Source organism: Amia ocellicauda, chromosome 19, assembly GCF_036373705.1.
Source record: "Amia ocellicauda isolate fAmiCal2 chromosome 19, fAmiCal2.hap1, whole genome shotgun sequence".
Taxonomy (NCBI): Eukaryota; Metazoa; Chordata; class Actinopteri; order Amiiformes; family Amiidae; genus Amia; species Amia ocellicauda.
The window spans coordinates 24987928-25003848 of NC_089868.1; the positions used below are offsets into that span (position 1 = coordinate 24987928).

The 15921-nt window shown below is 43.5% G+C and overlaps 2 protein-coding genes across 2 annotated transcripts in view; both read right to left on the reverse strand.

Moving 5' to 3' along the window:
• Positions 1 to 338, reverse strand: part of lurap1 (leucine rich adaptor protein 1) — a 12423-nt gene extending 12085 nt beyond the window's left edge. Inside the window, exon 1 of the mRNA XM_066692300.1 lies at positions 1 to 338. This exon is cut by the window's left edge and continues 488 nt beyond it. The gene's annotated coding sequence lies outside the window, so the exon portion shown is untranslated.
• An 8080-nt stretch (positions 339 to 8418) lies between these two features.
• On the reverse strand, positions 8419 to 15255 carry LOC136714834 (small integral membrane protein 44). The gene is made up of 2 exons (XM_066692454.1): positions 13835 to 15255; positions 8419 to 9192 (listed from the first exon to the last, which is right to left on the reverse strand). The coding sequence occupies exons 1-2, from the start codon at positions 14232 to 14234 to the stop codon at positions 8969 to 8971; spliced, it is 624 nt and encodes a 207-aa protein (XP_066548551.1). The 5' UTR covers positions 14235 to 15255; the 3' UTR covers positions 8419 to 8968.
• Between the last annotated feature and the right edge of the window lie 666 nt (positions 15256 to 15921).

Sequence of the window (15921 nt, forward strand, 5' to 3'; positions counted from 1 at the left end):
GGCTGTTGCCGATGACTCCCCATGTCCACTTTCTAGTCATTTATTGTGGGGCTGCTTTGCAAAACTGTGCAGCGCTGGGCATGGTCTGCAGCCCTCTGGGAACGAGACAGCCTTTGAGAAGCAATGCACACGCAATGCCCTATGCCCGCGGGTCTGCCGGGCTGGTATGATCCGCTAACATGACTTTCCGCCCCAAACGCAGCTCCTGGCACTTTTTCTGGTGTTTTCTGGTGTTTTCTGGTGTCACTGGCGCTCGGGTCGTCGGTGTCCGACAGCTGACATTGTTTTCTGCGATTTGCTGTGATCGCAGCAGCCCGAGTTTAGCAACGCCGCGGTGCCACCGCTGCACCCACCTGCGCTCAGCTGAGCGACTACCGTGCAGCGCCGAATACAGGCGCAATTTACCGTAATACGCCTCATCTCTCACACAGCATAGCTGACTTTGTAGGCTTATTAAAGTGTGGGTGATATTGTGATATTATTGCAACACGTGACACCATGCAGTCTGGTAAAATTGGAAGATTATTACTCTTCATATGAAAGAAACATCTTAAAAATACTACTACTACTGCTAATTAATAACCTGTTCGAATACAGCAATAATAATTATCATCCTAGTGATAATCCTGATGTGAAATAAAGTGAGGATGTATGTCTAATAAATCTCTTGTGTATCTATACAGCTACAGTCAAGGGTCCATAAGGACTACAGGACACGGCCTGACTGTACGAGTGATTGCACAGAGAGTGGGTTAACAGGAATACACTAAATACACTGTACTGTACCAGGTGAGCGAATGAAAGGGGATGGGAGCCGTAGGGTGCGGTGGTTTTAAATCCAAGTGAAGGAAGAGGGTTCTAGGTAGATCAAATGTTATACCCCTCTTTAACATTAGGCCAGGTGTAAATAACCAGGAGATATACAAATCCCCCTAAAAATAGTGTACCTTATCATCAGCCCAGTGGAGGCTGTTTGTGGCCACGATGGTCTCAGACTTGTAACCCTCTGTGTTTTTCTGTGCCCTTGCCCTCAAGTGGAGACACGGCACACAAAGTGGTTGTGTATTTCTAAGCTGCACAAGTCTTTCAATCCTGACCGTGTTTTCACGTCACGTCAAGCACTTTCTCAGTTTGGCCGCCACTGAGCGCACCTGAGCTCTCACCGCTGGGGGGCTTCTGCGGCTCATGTGCTGAGAGCTGCATCTCTGATCGACGTGAAGATCCATCAGTCTCCAACGCCCACCCAGCCCGTGTCTCCCTATTGGTTGTGCAAGTCACCTTCACAACTGAAGGAGACAACGAGAGAGAGAGAAATCAATTCTCTCAGCGGTGTCTGTCACCCAGTCGGCTCCACTCAGTCAAAGCAGCATCAACACCTAATTCATAATGTTCTCCAGCTGTCCCATTCACCACCGACACAACATTTTCCATCCGCAGACTCTGTTTATTCTCGATTCTTGCTAAATTAAAAATTCTCTGGGCAGGACTCCAGACAGAAATCATCGGTCCCATCTGGCCACTGTGGGCTCTGGCTCTTGTTCAGGTGTGCCACTGTGGCCATACACCTGAAAACATAATATAACTTCTTTTAACCGAGCTGAAACTCAGAGGAGGACACCGCACTTCAGCACACAGAAGCAAATCCACGTACTGAACACACTGCGCCGTTTGGCTCGGATCCCTCCTGTGGAATTTGCTGGAGTCTTTTCATTTTTAAGACACGGATCAGCAGGTTTCCTCCTTCTCCATCTGAAAGCGCCATCAATCTGAGTGTGTCACCGTCCCCGCTCTGGAGGAAAAGGCCGAAGCGCCTCATTCGTACGAGAGGGCAGAGGCGGGCAGGGGTGGCGCGCGTTACTCGGTTCAGCACTCCGAGGGGCAATCCATTAACGGGACAGCTGGCTGTGAAGTGGGGGGGCATTGTCACTGGATGGCGGAAAGTCTGAGTGGAGATCTGGCACCTCTCACAGAGAGGAGGCATGAGACCGCCTGAGGCCAGACCGCCCGACTGCAGGAGAAACTTTTGCTTCTTAAAAAATTGACGAAGCAGAAAAGGTTGAATGAAACGCAGCACTTAAAACAGGAGATCCGGGCCCATGTGATTCACAACCAGGCTGCACTGTCGGTGTTTAAGATGAGATAAAAAGAGAGAGAGAGAGAGAGAGAGACATACATTTTTAAAAGCAAACTGTCGCTCAAGATCGAATCCCAGGGAGCGGGGATGTTAGATAATGGAGGTGGCAGTTTTATCTGGGACAAAGTGACATGTTCGGCAGAATTATTGGGCTGCAACATTCAGCTTTATCTCAGTTAATCCAATTCTAAGTGAAAAAAAAATCCTCCTTCAATTTTAAGATATTTGTGATACACTATGAGTACAATGTAATTCATACTTTAATGTGTATAGACCCTCCCCCGCCCCCCCCTGTCACACACAGGCATCTACAGAGCAAAACCATCAGCTGAGACAATATTCATGTAGGGATGTAACAGAGCAATGTGGTTCTGCAGGACACTGAAGACTGCAGATTAATTTCATCATTTCAAATTATAACTTTAATATTAATCAATGCACAACACTTTGATTTTGAATTTAATTTATAATCCCTATAACTGCTCAGTTCCTCTGTCTTTAAGAAGTGGATTATTTCATAATAATGTCTCTGTTATTTGTTAATGTAATGCGGAACAAAACAAGTAGTTGCTGGGGAAAGAGAAAATGGAGGCATGATTATTATATTGTGTGAGGACTGTATTACCATTTTATTTTTCTCAAACTTCTTTAAAACCTAGCAGTGGTAAGTGGAAAAGATATCAATGAGACTGTAATTCCTGAATCATGAACTGGCGATTCCAGCGATGAAGGACATCTCAAAAGGAGTCCCCTGGCTTCGTCGGAGCCCCGATGCCGGGCTCCAGAGGTGGTGATGTCATCGCACAGCTGCTCCTCGATCGGAGCCGTTCTCCTCATGTTGAAGTCATTTAGGAGAAAATGGGGGAGAGAAGCAACAATCGCATATTTTCCTGCTGAACTGAAGGAAACTATTTGTGGTCTGAGCCTTTCAGAACCAAAGAAAACACTCCCCCCCCCCCCGACCCTCCCCTGAGAATAGTGTCAACAGAAAGTGTCTGCAGAAACACCAGACCTCCACGCTCATCTCAGAGACAGCTGCTGATTTCCATTCATCTCTCTTTGCATTCGTCACCCTCACATGGCCCGTCTCTGCACAGTCATTACTGGGGATAGAAAACCCGTCTCTGAGAGCTTAAGATCTTTTCCTGATTGATCGCAGGAACAGACTGAGTTCGTCCTTCTCTCCAGGCTGAGCTCCCAATCCCCCCCATGGAGATGCTCACACTATTAAGACCTTTGCAGAGCACTTGAACGCCAACGCTCAGAGCTATGACCTCAGACCTGTGCTCCAGTGCGGACGCCAGCACTGTGTCTCATATCCAACATAGCATCTCTTCAGCAAAGAGTTTTTAGTGCTCATTTGGAAAATAAAGACCAATATACACCGATCAGCCATAACATTATGACCACTGACAGGTGAGGTGAATATCACTGATAATCTCGTTATCATGGCACCTGTCAGTGGGTGGGATATATTAGGCAGCAAGTGAACATTTTGTCCTCAAAGTTGATGTGTTAGAAGCAGGAAAAATGGGCAGCGTAAGGATCTGAGCGACTTTGACAAGGGCCACATTGTGATGGCTAGACGACTGGGTCAGAGCATCTCCAAAACTGCAGCTCTTGTGGGTGTTCCCAGTCTGCAGTGGTCAGTACCTATCAAAAGTGTCCAAGGAAGGAAAAGCGGTGAACCGGCGACAGGGTCATGGGCGGCCAAGGCTCATTGATGCACGTGGGGAGTGAAGGCTGGCCCGTGTGGTCCGATCCAACAGATGAGCTACTGTAGCTCAAACTGCTGAAAAAGTGAATGCTGGTTCTGATAGAAAGGTGTCAGAACACACAGTGCATCGCAGTTTGTTGCGTATGGGGCTGCGTAGCCGCAGACCAGTCTGGGTGCCCATGCTGACCCCTGTCCACTGCCAAAAGTGCCTACAATGGGCACATGATCATCAGAACTGGACCATGGAGCAATGGAAGAAGGTGGCCTGGTCTGATGAATCACAAGTTCAAGGTGTTGACTTGGCCTCCAAATTCCCCAGATCTCAATCCAATCGAGCATCTGTGGGATGTGCTGGACAAACAAGTCCGATCCATGGAGGCCCCACCTCTCAACTTACAGGACTGAAAGGATCTGCTGCAAACGTCTTGGTGCCAGATACCACAGCACACCTTCAGAGGTCTAGTGGAGTCCATGCCTCGACGGGTCAGGGCTGTTTTGGTGGCAAAAGGGGGACCTACACAATATTAGGCAGGTGGTCATAATGTTAAGGCTGATCGGTGTAGATACCCCTGCGGTGAAAAGATACAGCTGCATTTCTGTACACAAGCCTAGAATATTGAAGAGCACTGTGTCCCAGATCAAATACTTATTTAATCCACTTATAATGAACAGTTCACCCTTGATGTAATACAGGGGGATTCCCTGGAGCTGGAAAAGTTTGCAATAAACTCCAGTGGTGTCTTATTACTGAGTTATAAGTCATCTACATATTCATATAATAGATGCATCGAAGGCAAACCCACTGTCTACAGAGTTAGCATTTCACCGCAGGGATAGAGAACTGAGACAATTGAGTAAGATGCATTAGCAGTAGTAGTTTTTGTTGTTACTATTTTCACAGCACATTGATCAGGATCATTTTCAAGATTAAATCATGCAGAAATATGATAAATGTCTCCAACCCGGGGAAGGTACGTGGATGTAGGAATGTGAAAGTCTTTGACGTCTAGACACAATGGCAGACTGTCAAGAATGAATCGAACGGGGTGAAATAAATCAGAAGAACTGCCAGAAAAGACTGAAGAGTTCCCCAAATGTGTTTCCAGGGCCCAGTGGCCACAACGTCACTCTCGTCTGAGGGGAGCGAGGGGGATTACAGTGGGGGAGGAGTGACAGCAAAGCTCTCGGCCGACTCTCAAAGTAAAGTACACTTTTATACAGAGGACGGCAGGGTGATTCGTCCAGGAGTTTGATCTTTTCATCTGCTGACACTGTGTGACATCTGATAGTCTTTCATTACCGTAAGAGCAAACCCGAAACACAACACGTACCACAGACGCTTCAAAGCAGGTACCACATCCTTACTCTTTAAGGCCTGACTTGACCAAGAGATTTGTAATTCAATAATTTGTACTTTATCTTGCAAAGAGAAATACATTGTGATAAAGGTCAAATCTACTGTTTAAAAGTCATGGTCAATTTTTCTAGTTAAATAATGTAATATACAGAAATCGACCCGTGAAAAAGCACAATTGTCATAGTTATATTTTTGTGTGAAGAAGAAATTCGCTTAATTAGCCGTTGATTAAGTACTAGGACGCCTGAGTGAGGGGGGGAGGTAGCACACGGGTGCCCTCTTGTGGTGGATCATTGGATTTGTTTTTGCTGCGTCGGGCTTTTGGAAAAGAAAAAACATGCGGTTACTGATGCAAAACAGGAATTTATTTAAAGATGCAGAAATGAGCGCCGCTCCATTGAATAACGCCATAAAACAAAAGAATAAGACAGTGGTTCTCAGCCCTGGTCCTGGACGAGCCCCTGCTCTGCTGGTTTTTGTTCTAAACAAGCTCTCAATTACTTAATTGAACTAATAATTATCTAAATCAGAGCTTTTTCATTATTTTAAACAGTAGGGTTTTTAACTAAGGTATAGAATTGTATAACAAACTTATTAAAGAACCAACTTTTTTATTACACGATTTAAAAAGTGAAATCTAAGCAGATTGTTACTTCAATTAAGATTCAATTAAGTAATTGAGAGCTCAGTTGGAGCAGCAGGGTAGGGGCTCCTCCAGGACCGGGGCTGGGAACACCTGGAATAAGATATGGGCAATTAAATATCCAGGGATTAACATTTACCCCTCAGATGACAATGAGACTCTGGAGGTGGGAAAGGTCAGCATAATACATAAGAGACACACATTTACTGACAGGCTTATAGCTAATAATATACAACGTCTGGAGGTCGGGAGTAAGAGAAAGCAGCTGAATGATTGAAGAACTGGGAATTCTGCATTTTATAAAGCAATATAGTTCAGAAAGTGATGTGAATCAAACACAGAACATATTTTTAATTTTTATTTTATTTGTAAACTGAGTAAGGAGATAATGAAATACAGACATTACGAGCAGGAAGTCAATCGTTGCTGATATATGTTATATACACACCATCCACGCTAGGTTTGACTGCCTCTCATCTCTGTGCAAAGTACACGACAAACTTTCATCCCAGACCTCAGCACAACATGCAGTACTATTGACTGCACAGCGTCTCCCCTGCAGAGTCATCAGTGTGTGCGTGTGTGTCTGTGTGTCTGTGCGTCTGTGTGTGTGTGTGTGTGTGTGTGTGAGAGAGAGTTTACTTTTTTGCAATTTAACAACAAACTGAGCTTCTTCTGAGCTATTACTATTCCTGCTTAAGTCCTTCCCATCTCTCCTGCTGTAGCAAAGGACTAAAAGATCCTGCTTTCATCCCACCGACCAATTGGCAAATACTGTACTTGATCAAGAGTTTGATCCCGAGGAAGGATTCCCTGCCAAACAAGAAGCAAAAAGCCTGCAATTTGTGATGGGCAGCTGGAGTTCGATTTAGTCCAGGCCTGAGTGAATTCACTCTAGTTTTGTGTTATTGATGTAAACTGTCATTGGCCTATTTTGATTGTAAAAAAAGGAATAAACCTTCTAGAAATAGCACAAAACTAGGATACAGTCACAAAGGTTTCTTCAAAAACTATCTAATGAAGGCGTCCTTTATTCTATGTTCTGAAACGTGTACTTAATTTATGTAAAAGTATGTTTACCTTGTTGTTTTATATGAATATAAGAGAAAATACACTTTGGAATAAATGTCTGTGTAAACACATAAACATAAACGTCACATAAACGGCCAGGAGGCTGATTTTTTGTTTCCTTTTTAAAATTTCCTTTTCAAAAAAGCTTCCACTTTTACAAAAAATGTAATGTACTCGACAGATGTTGAAATCTGACATTAACATATCAACACATCCTTCATCCCATTTCAGAATAGACCGTACAAACAGCCACAGGACAGACTGGTCTTTTTTTCTGTGGGTTCAGACTCTAAATTGTTACAATAATTCTTCACTTTAACTGATTGGTCAATCAAACCATTGTCTTTAATTGTGTCCTTTGATCATGTCCAGATACAGAGAGCCCTTGTGACACACAGTTGAGGACCGGTTACTTGACAATTCTACCCATTTCCTTAAATGAAGAGAAATGAAAAATATATTCACGTGCCTGTCTGTGAACACAGCCTTGTGCACTTCCTACCATCCAAGATATACGCTTAACAATAAAAGGAAACAATACTTTACATGCACAGTGAGTACAGATGGGTCACAGAATGATACGTGCCTTAAAGAGTAGTTTAATATTCAAACATGCCTCTGGATTATTGAAGAAGAGGATCGTGTGACCCCAGGATTGCAGCTGCTGGCAGACTTTGAAGATACAAGGATGAAAAGAGGATTTGGGGCACATTTATTACTCTTCTTGTTAATGCAGTAGGCACCCATTTCAGGACACAGAGCTGGAGCCCAAAGGGTATTGAAACTCAAGTGCAGAAGGGACACTGGTCAATTCAACCAGTTACTTTGTGCCCAAGGTGGCACCAGCTCACACAACGAAGGGGGAAAAAAACTAATAAACCAAACCCTGTGAGGGAATCAGGTAGGAAATGAAGCAACCATATGGACAGGCACAAATCGCATGTTCAATAAGTATATTCCCTAGTAAAAATCAATTATGACGAGCTGTATGCTGTATCATCTGTTCAAAACGTTTGTTTGAGTAAGACATAATGTTTCTGTTCCAAAAGACACTAATTTGTGGAAAGCAAGCAAAGAAAGAAAGAAAGAAAGAAAGAAATGTGTTTTCTAACACAGGGGACCCAAAGACACCAAGGATATTAAACAGAGCGATAAGCGTTTCGTAAAAACACGTTCTTGATCAATACTACTTGTAAAGCCTTAACTGTTCTTGCGCCGTAATGCTGGACACGGCCGCCCTCTTGTGGACAAACACTGTAAATGCAGGCTTCACAGAGTTCTTATAAAGCCCTTGCTTTCAGAAGGTAACGCCAAATAAATACAGTTACTGAGTTTCAAACACTGGTTTTAGTGCTGAAAGATTTAAACACCGCAACATCAACAAATACATGTATTCAATAACTTTTGAAAAAGCATAACGGAAATCAAATCATCATCTTTGCAACTTTCCCTACGAACTGAAAATCTGAAATTATTCGCTGAGCAAAATAAAAATATATATATATATATATATATATATTTCAACGACATCACAATCAAATATTTTAAGTGGATGCTTCGTAGCTAACTGATACAAGCAACAACAAAACGGAAGATTCCCACAATGATATGAGTGAAACAAATATGCACACATTTAAATGTCCATAAAAAGTATTATAAGCCAACACTGAAACAAATGAATAACGATGTTCCATAACATAATTGTTAAAATCCTCCTGCTGTAGCTGCAGTATATGTGCAGGTTAGACAATCAAACACACGTACTCTTCATGTGTTCATGTGTTCATGTGTGCGCCCAGGGCCGAGATGTGCAACGTCTTCTTCAGGCCCCGATACATATTAAGACCCCAGTGCAAATAGTTGGCAAATATCCCTCCCGTCACCAGTGCAGTTCCAGTGAGCTTTGACAACGCGTTACCCGTCCCTCCTTCAAATGCCAGTGATCAGACTGGGTGAGCAGTGACTGCTGTCGGGTGGATGGATTCACAGACCGCAGACACACCAGCCCTGCGTGTCCGTTTCCGCAGAATCAAGCGACTTTGCGCTTTAAGTGCCGCTGTGCGCCTCCCGGGGCGGCGGCTCCGTCTCGTCGATGGTGACGATGAGGTCGTCCGGCTTGATCGGGGTCAAGCAGTAATTCTCGCCGACGTGGTTCATCTCCTGCGGCACGGACTGGCCCCCCGTCTCGGCCATCTCGTCCGTGTTGTTGGAGATGCAGTTGATGTCGCTCTTGTTGCTGTGGTCCTCGGGACCCGGGCCAAACATCCAATCTGGAAGAAAGAACGAAGAGCACATGCAAAGGTAAGTCAAAAAGAAAGACATCTCATAATCCCTTCATACATTGAATCCCAATACAGGGAAACTCAACCGGCTGTGGTCCACGCATCTACACCCCTCTTGGTTTGGGTTTATAACACACCATGGCAGGATTGTAGACGCTTTGAAACCCTACTCTGCATTCTTGTCCATTGCTTTCCAGGTCTGGGTGTCTGCGGTCCGTTTGAAGCTTTGGTCCGGACCGACCTTATTGTTCTTCAGGATTTCAGACTCTAGTCTCTGACATTTCCACGGTTCAGGTGTGACGATGATCCATTTCATTTCCATTTCTGGAAATGTCACACTTTTGCAGACACACAGTCGGTCTAGAAACTCTCCTTCGCTCTCCTCTCTGTGAAGCACGTTTGGTTTTAGAGTTGAGAGCAACAGTTATCTCAGGGCTCTTAATTGGGTGCTAGAGCTGATGACCTGAATTTGACTTTTTATTTTTGTTAAATCACATCCAATTTAGTTTTTAATCAATGTTTTGGTTTAATCTTTGTTTGCTTCCCTTAACAGTCCTGTGATCTAAGTGACAAGAACAGCTATTTTGTGTATAAGAGCTGATCTTATGTGACACCACTCCCCTGCTGCCACCAATTCATCTTATTAGAAGCAACCGAAACACACAGACATGTATAACAATTAAGGATCTCTGAGAAGGTTTTACAAATGTAACAGCTTCTCAGTATGAATCTGCGTAGAACTAAAGAGCTTATTTTAAATAAAATCTAAAAAATTATGAGTATTTTATTATGTGTTCCATGACTCGAACACACTGAGACTCAGTGAGACTCATGGTTTCTAGTGCCGGCATAATAATAATAAGGGCTGCCATATCGAATGCATAAGAGTTTCAGGTCTACACATGTGCATCGTGTGTGCAGGACGATCACACGGCAGTTCCTACTGAAACTGGTTACTGAGCTCAGGGAACTGCAGTCATGTTTGTGTTTCTGAATACGTATGACGTGTTTTTGTGTCTTTTCCATTTACTTCTTCTTTACACTTTTCTTCTCTTTCTGACATTCCTATATGTGCGTGCCAGGTAAATGGCACAAGCCCAGCGGTCCAGTCACCCGACACCGGGGAGCGCAGTCGGCTCTCGTGAGCAGCCCTGGGGGTGAGTTATCTTCATCAGCCTTCAGCACCGTGGAAGTCAAATCCACGGAGGTCGGCCGAGGGCAGCCGAGGTGTTATCGTAAGAGATGGCAACACTGCACTGCACGGTGTGTGGCATTTAGGAGCCGGTGCTGCAGGTGGGGATGGGGATGTTCAGCCGTGTGTGGCTTCTCTTCACACCTCCATCACAGGAAAATGTCACAGGGCGTCCGCAGAGAGCGCCGTCCTGCCGCCTGCATTTTAACAATCCTCAGGCAATGCCCTCTGGGAGCGGTGCAACAGATTAAGAGGGGAATCGATTGAGGTCTAAATGATCCTGACACGTATTGATGTAATCACTCAAGGTGACTACTTTAGGCGTAACAATGAAACCAGGATCAGAGTAATTTGTGTAAATGAAGATCAGGACTGAAAATCAGAGGCACGTCTTTACAGGAAGAGCCTCAAACGTGGAAAACATTTGGTCTTTTAGGATCTGTATAGTCTAGTGTTGCTTGGTCCTCTCCTAACTCCCAAGAGAGCCTAAATTGAGAGGGTGTGTGTAGACCACATCCTGTCAGGACAAAATGAAGCCACAGCCCCCTCACTAACAAAATCAGCAAATAGACAAGACAAGATTAAACAAAGAACGGGCATTACAGACTCATCCTTGGCTTTTTATTAACCCAGAATGTGACACACCAAATATGCACAGTATGAAGCTTTCATTAATATACATATACCTAATATCATTACTCACTAAGGCAACAAGAGCATCACAGATATCTCGCCTGGCAGAGTCTCAACTCGCAGGACGATCAGTGCAGCGTTCAAGGTGTTCTCCTGTCGAAGGGACAGGAACACAAACACAGACATCCGTAGTAAACAGTGCCGGTGATTAAAGCAGATTCTGGCGCTGCTCACGTGTGGAAGTGTTGAGATGCCCTATATAGTTTCTCTCTCTCTCTCTCTCTCTCTCTCTCTCTATATATATATATATATATATATATATATATACATTTCTGAGTTCAGTCTGGGAAATCGATGGGAAAGGATTGATTCTTTTAAGTGCCGGAGAAACAACACAGAACGCAGACAATGCCGCGAACAGAGGGGTAGTGACCCACAAAATGAATCCAGTGTCAGCGGTCGCACTCTGACGCGCCGGCAAAGTCCATTTGAAAATATCAAAAGAGCTAAAAAGGAAAAAGCTGTTCCACCAAATAATAGACTCACAAACTCAATCATATCCATCTACAGCTGCCTGTGCCTCAAACTGAGAGATTGATTTTCTTTTCCTTTCAGTCGTTCTTTCGTTCTCTTTCCCAGTAAACAATGCAAGCTGTAAACTGAAAATGGTTATTGTTAAAGTAGGGGCAGTAGGAGCACACTTAGTGGCATACGTGATGGTTTATAATGTATCTACAACATTTGTAATTCTAATTTGGCCTTTCACCCAGTGCAGTATAGTCACTTCAATATAGTTATTGAAGGAAAAGTACGTTTTAGGAAGATGCAACATGTGAGCAACATTTTATTTTATGTTTAACATACATATGTATATCCATACACAAGGATTTATCAACATATGTCTCAGGTTTAATGCCAGGCTAGAAGCATCAAATTGCCATGAGATCTGTTTAAAGGATATCCCTGAACCTGACACACTCTGAACACCGAAACTGTCATACTTTGAGGGAATAATAATGGGACTTAATTATAATTGTCCTTAAGACTGAAATTTCATTTTTTGACACGGGGAATAACATTAGCCGTTGAATATGTATTGGCTCGTTTAAAGGTGCTGATTCTCGTCCTGATTGTAATATTATGTTAATAAATGTAAATCTAGTTGCATATTTAACCTTTAGAAACCCTCTTTTGACACAGACTATATATAAAGGAGTGTGTGTGTGCGTATGTGTGTGTGTGTTATATGCTTCTTTCTTTCATTGTCTTATTTATTGAACTGCATCTCACCACACATACATATGGCAATCTGAAAGGCAGACATGAAGAAGACATTTCATGCACTTGAAAATGTCAGCTTTTGCATTTGAAAAATAACTCAGTGATGCTTCAAAATCAGCTTATGGTTCTGATTAAAGAATTGTGTTTTTACGCCTTGGTGCGCCATCGACTACAGAAGATAATATACAAGTCTTGCGCCTCTGAATTTCTATATTGCTGCACATATTTACACCTCAGAAACCAGGAGTGGAGTCAGTAGAAACACCATCACACCATCTCATTGTGTGTATTCGACAAAATCTCTAACACTTCGAAAACATCCATGTACACAAACCAGTCTGCCATGACCTTTTGGGCCTGGACTCAATTAAAATACACACCTGCACCAGTAGAATCAGAGAAAATATTGTATGAGGTGGAAGGAATTTGAGTGTCCTGTCAATCAAAAAGCATCTATCAATCCTGCAGCTGACATGACGGACGGGTCGGAGTTCTGGTCTGGTCCAGGCTTTAGTCCCATTAAATGAATTCAGAGATAAAACACCAGAGGCGTTGACTTGGCAAGCTGAGGATAAGATGTCCATTACAGCAACTACAGTTCATCTCCACAGAATAACGTAAGAGGCTTAAAGGGGACATAATCTGATTAATATCGTGTGGTCGGGCACCAGTTAAAAATGCTATACACCGCCAAGAACCCAGAAAATTGAATGGAAATTAATTTAAGTCATATTTCCATCAAAGTCTAATTAATTAATTAAGGTTGATCAAAATTAATAATTATGTTTTTATTTTATTCTCCGTAGTTGTTTGTTTGTTTCTCTGTTATTTATGTTGTTTTTGATCGACGTCAAATGTGAATTAGAATTAATGTTTATCGGTCGTCAGGAATGCCTGTGGAAACATTTTTTTGTTTTACAGACCTATTAATATAGGAACAAGCAGGCCAAGTCACATTATGATTACGGTCAGAAAAACACTATACATTATACCTAACCACAGCACCCTTTATACAAGACAACTGAATTGACATTGAATGACTATTTCGCGTCGTGAGTTCTGCGGTAGATTTACGTTTTAAATCAATAGCCACTTTCAAACGTGGCTTATTGAATTATTGAATACAGTTGGTGTAGTCTGTCCTGTTTCTCTTTCACACACTGTTTCAAAGGAAAGAGCCGGACGCGTGATTGCAATAACCGTATTTAGTTATAAACAAATAAGTAAACTGGTGTTAAATAACTGCAAAGGCGTTGATTGATTGATTCATTAATTAATGTTATTATGTGGACAGATATAGAAAATGTAAAGTTTGGCTATATTTGGAAGTAGCATCATATATTCAACGACATCCATATAAAAGAACACGCAGATGAGGCACTGAGGTTCAAGGAGGACGTCTTTAACTCAGACTTGACATCAGTTGACCCAGAGCTATTTATACCTGAAGAGGTGGATAAGGAAGAAAAGGAGAGAAGACGACGACGACAAAGAAAAAGAAAAAGAAGCACAATAAAAACTTACCAACTAAGTCGTGGACCAGGTCCTTGATTAGGTGACCAACGATGGCATAGGCCACCACCACCACCACCAGGGCCGCCATGACCAAATACAGCACGGCTTTGGGCAGCGGGATGGCGTCCCGGGCCGGGGGCTTGTAGTCCGTGTAGAGCAGCTCATTCTCCGAGTACGAGTACTGGAACAGGTGCTCCAGGCCCGTGGTGTGGTTGCTGGAGTTCAGCGGGGGGCTGTGGGCGCTCATCCCGCTGAGGTCGGGCTCCAGCACGGCGACCACGGGGATGGTGGTGGCCTCTATGTTCTCGATGCCCCGGTGAACCAACCCGGCCGTTTTGTTGACAAGCGGCAACAGCTGGGAAAGGAAATAGCTCCAGTCTTTGATGGCACTGGTGTTGCATAAGAACATGGTGCCCTGCAGCCTGGCACCCTTCGCCCGTCAAACACACCTCAGCGCGCTGCTGCTGGGAGTGACTGAGTGTGGCATCATTTTAGCAAAGGCGCTATAAAACTATAAGCTACACAAAATGTGTCATCATTAAAAAAGACACATTTATAAAACTTCAAACAAATGTGCTGGATTTTAAGACATTATTCTAACACGAGTACAGCAGCATCCCCAGCGCCCGTCGTTGTGCCCTCCCTATGGGCTTCCCTAGCGCCGACAGAGATGCTGATAATAATAGCCAAAGCGTTATGACAATCACGAGTATTAAGAAACGTTACATTAGCTCTGTACTGTATATGTGTGTGTGTGTGTGTGTGCATGTATTGTTCCCTTAATTCCAGATGTTGTCTTTGCACATAGTGTACAAAAACGCGCTATTATCACTACAACAAAGCCGTGGCACCCTCATACTGAAGTCTACACCAAGCTTAAGAGCAAAGAAAATGTGTCATGTTTCAAAACGGGAACGTGGGAGCTTATCCACCAAAATAAACAGAACAATAGAAATAAAAAATACATATATATGTGTCCAGTTTTCAGGTGTCCAGTAGTAATACGTAATGACAGCTCAAAACCACACTATGAGTACTTTTCTCCGGATACCAAATATATAAACGACATCAGTATTAAAAACACATCACAGCCTGACTTGCTTTGCTGTACAGATGCCCGGTTCCTGTTTCATCCCGGCAGAAGGTTAAACTTCCTTATCCGTAAAAGTCACACCAGACGTGTTATCCACAATAACCCCATAGATCCAGCCTCATCCCAAAAGGGTCTGGCATCCACACACGCGTGCTGAATCCGTATCCCAAAAACTGCTATTAACAAATCAAATCGCAACGCCAGCTCTCCGCTGCCGACAGTTTTTAAAGTACCCTGGATGCTCCTTGAGCCCGAGTCCCGGACTGCGATTGCATTTCGTCGTTTAACTAGAAAAAAACAGATCCTAAAAGTGCAGAGGCGGTGGGCTGTCCCTCTGTCCCGGAGCCGGGCTGGGGGGCTGGGGGGCTGGGGTCGCTCCTCCGGTGCCTCCTGCAGTGACTGGGAGCGGAGCTGTCCGGTGCTGAATGGAGATTAGGAGGATTAGCGCGGAGCCGAGAGAGAGACCCCCCCCAGCTCATCTCTTCATGTGAGTGCATAGAGCCTCCAGCCCCCACCAGCCTGTACAACCATGTGCAAACAGGATTTAACTATTTCACTAACTACGACAGACTTTTTTTTTTTTCTGGGGGGTAGAAAACGGATTTTTCGGACATCCTCCTTTTTGAACTCCTGCCAGTGAGGTACACAGAAAGATGCCCAATGTATAGATATTTATTCTAAAAAAGACCCGTAACTACCAATATGTGATCATTGTTTAATTTGAACACAAAATTGTTCAGCATTAAACAACCAACGAAAGGCATCCTAGATACATTACTGTGATTCATGCATATGCATCCAAGCGTTTTTCGTTCATAAAGAGTAGGCACTTGTATATACAGAGCACTGGATGAGAATGGTGTTTTTCTTTGGAATGTTCTTCAATGGGTATTTATTTACTTCTGTATTCATTGTGTAATTATTTTTTAATTATATAAATCATCAATACCAGTACCAGCCTTTGTTGATCCACTGCTGAATGAAGGCCTCCCCAAAATGTTTC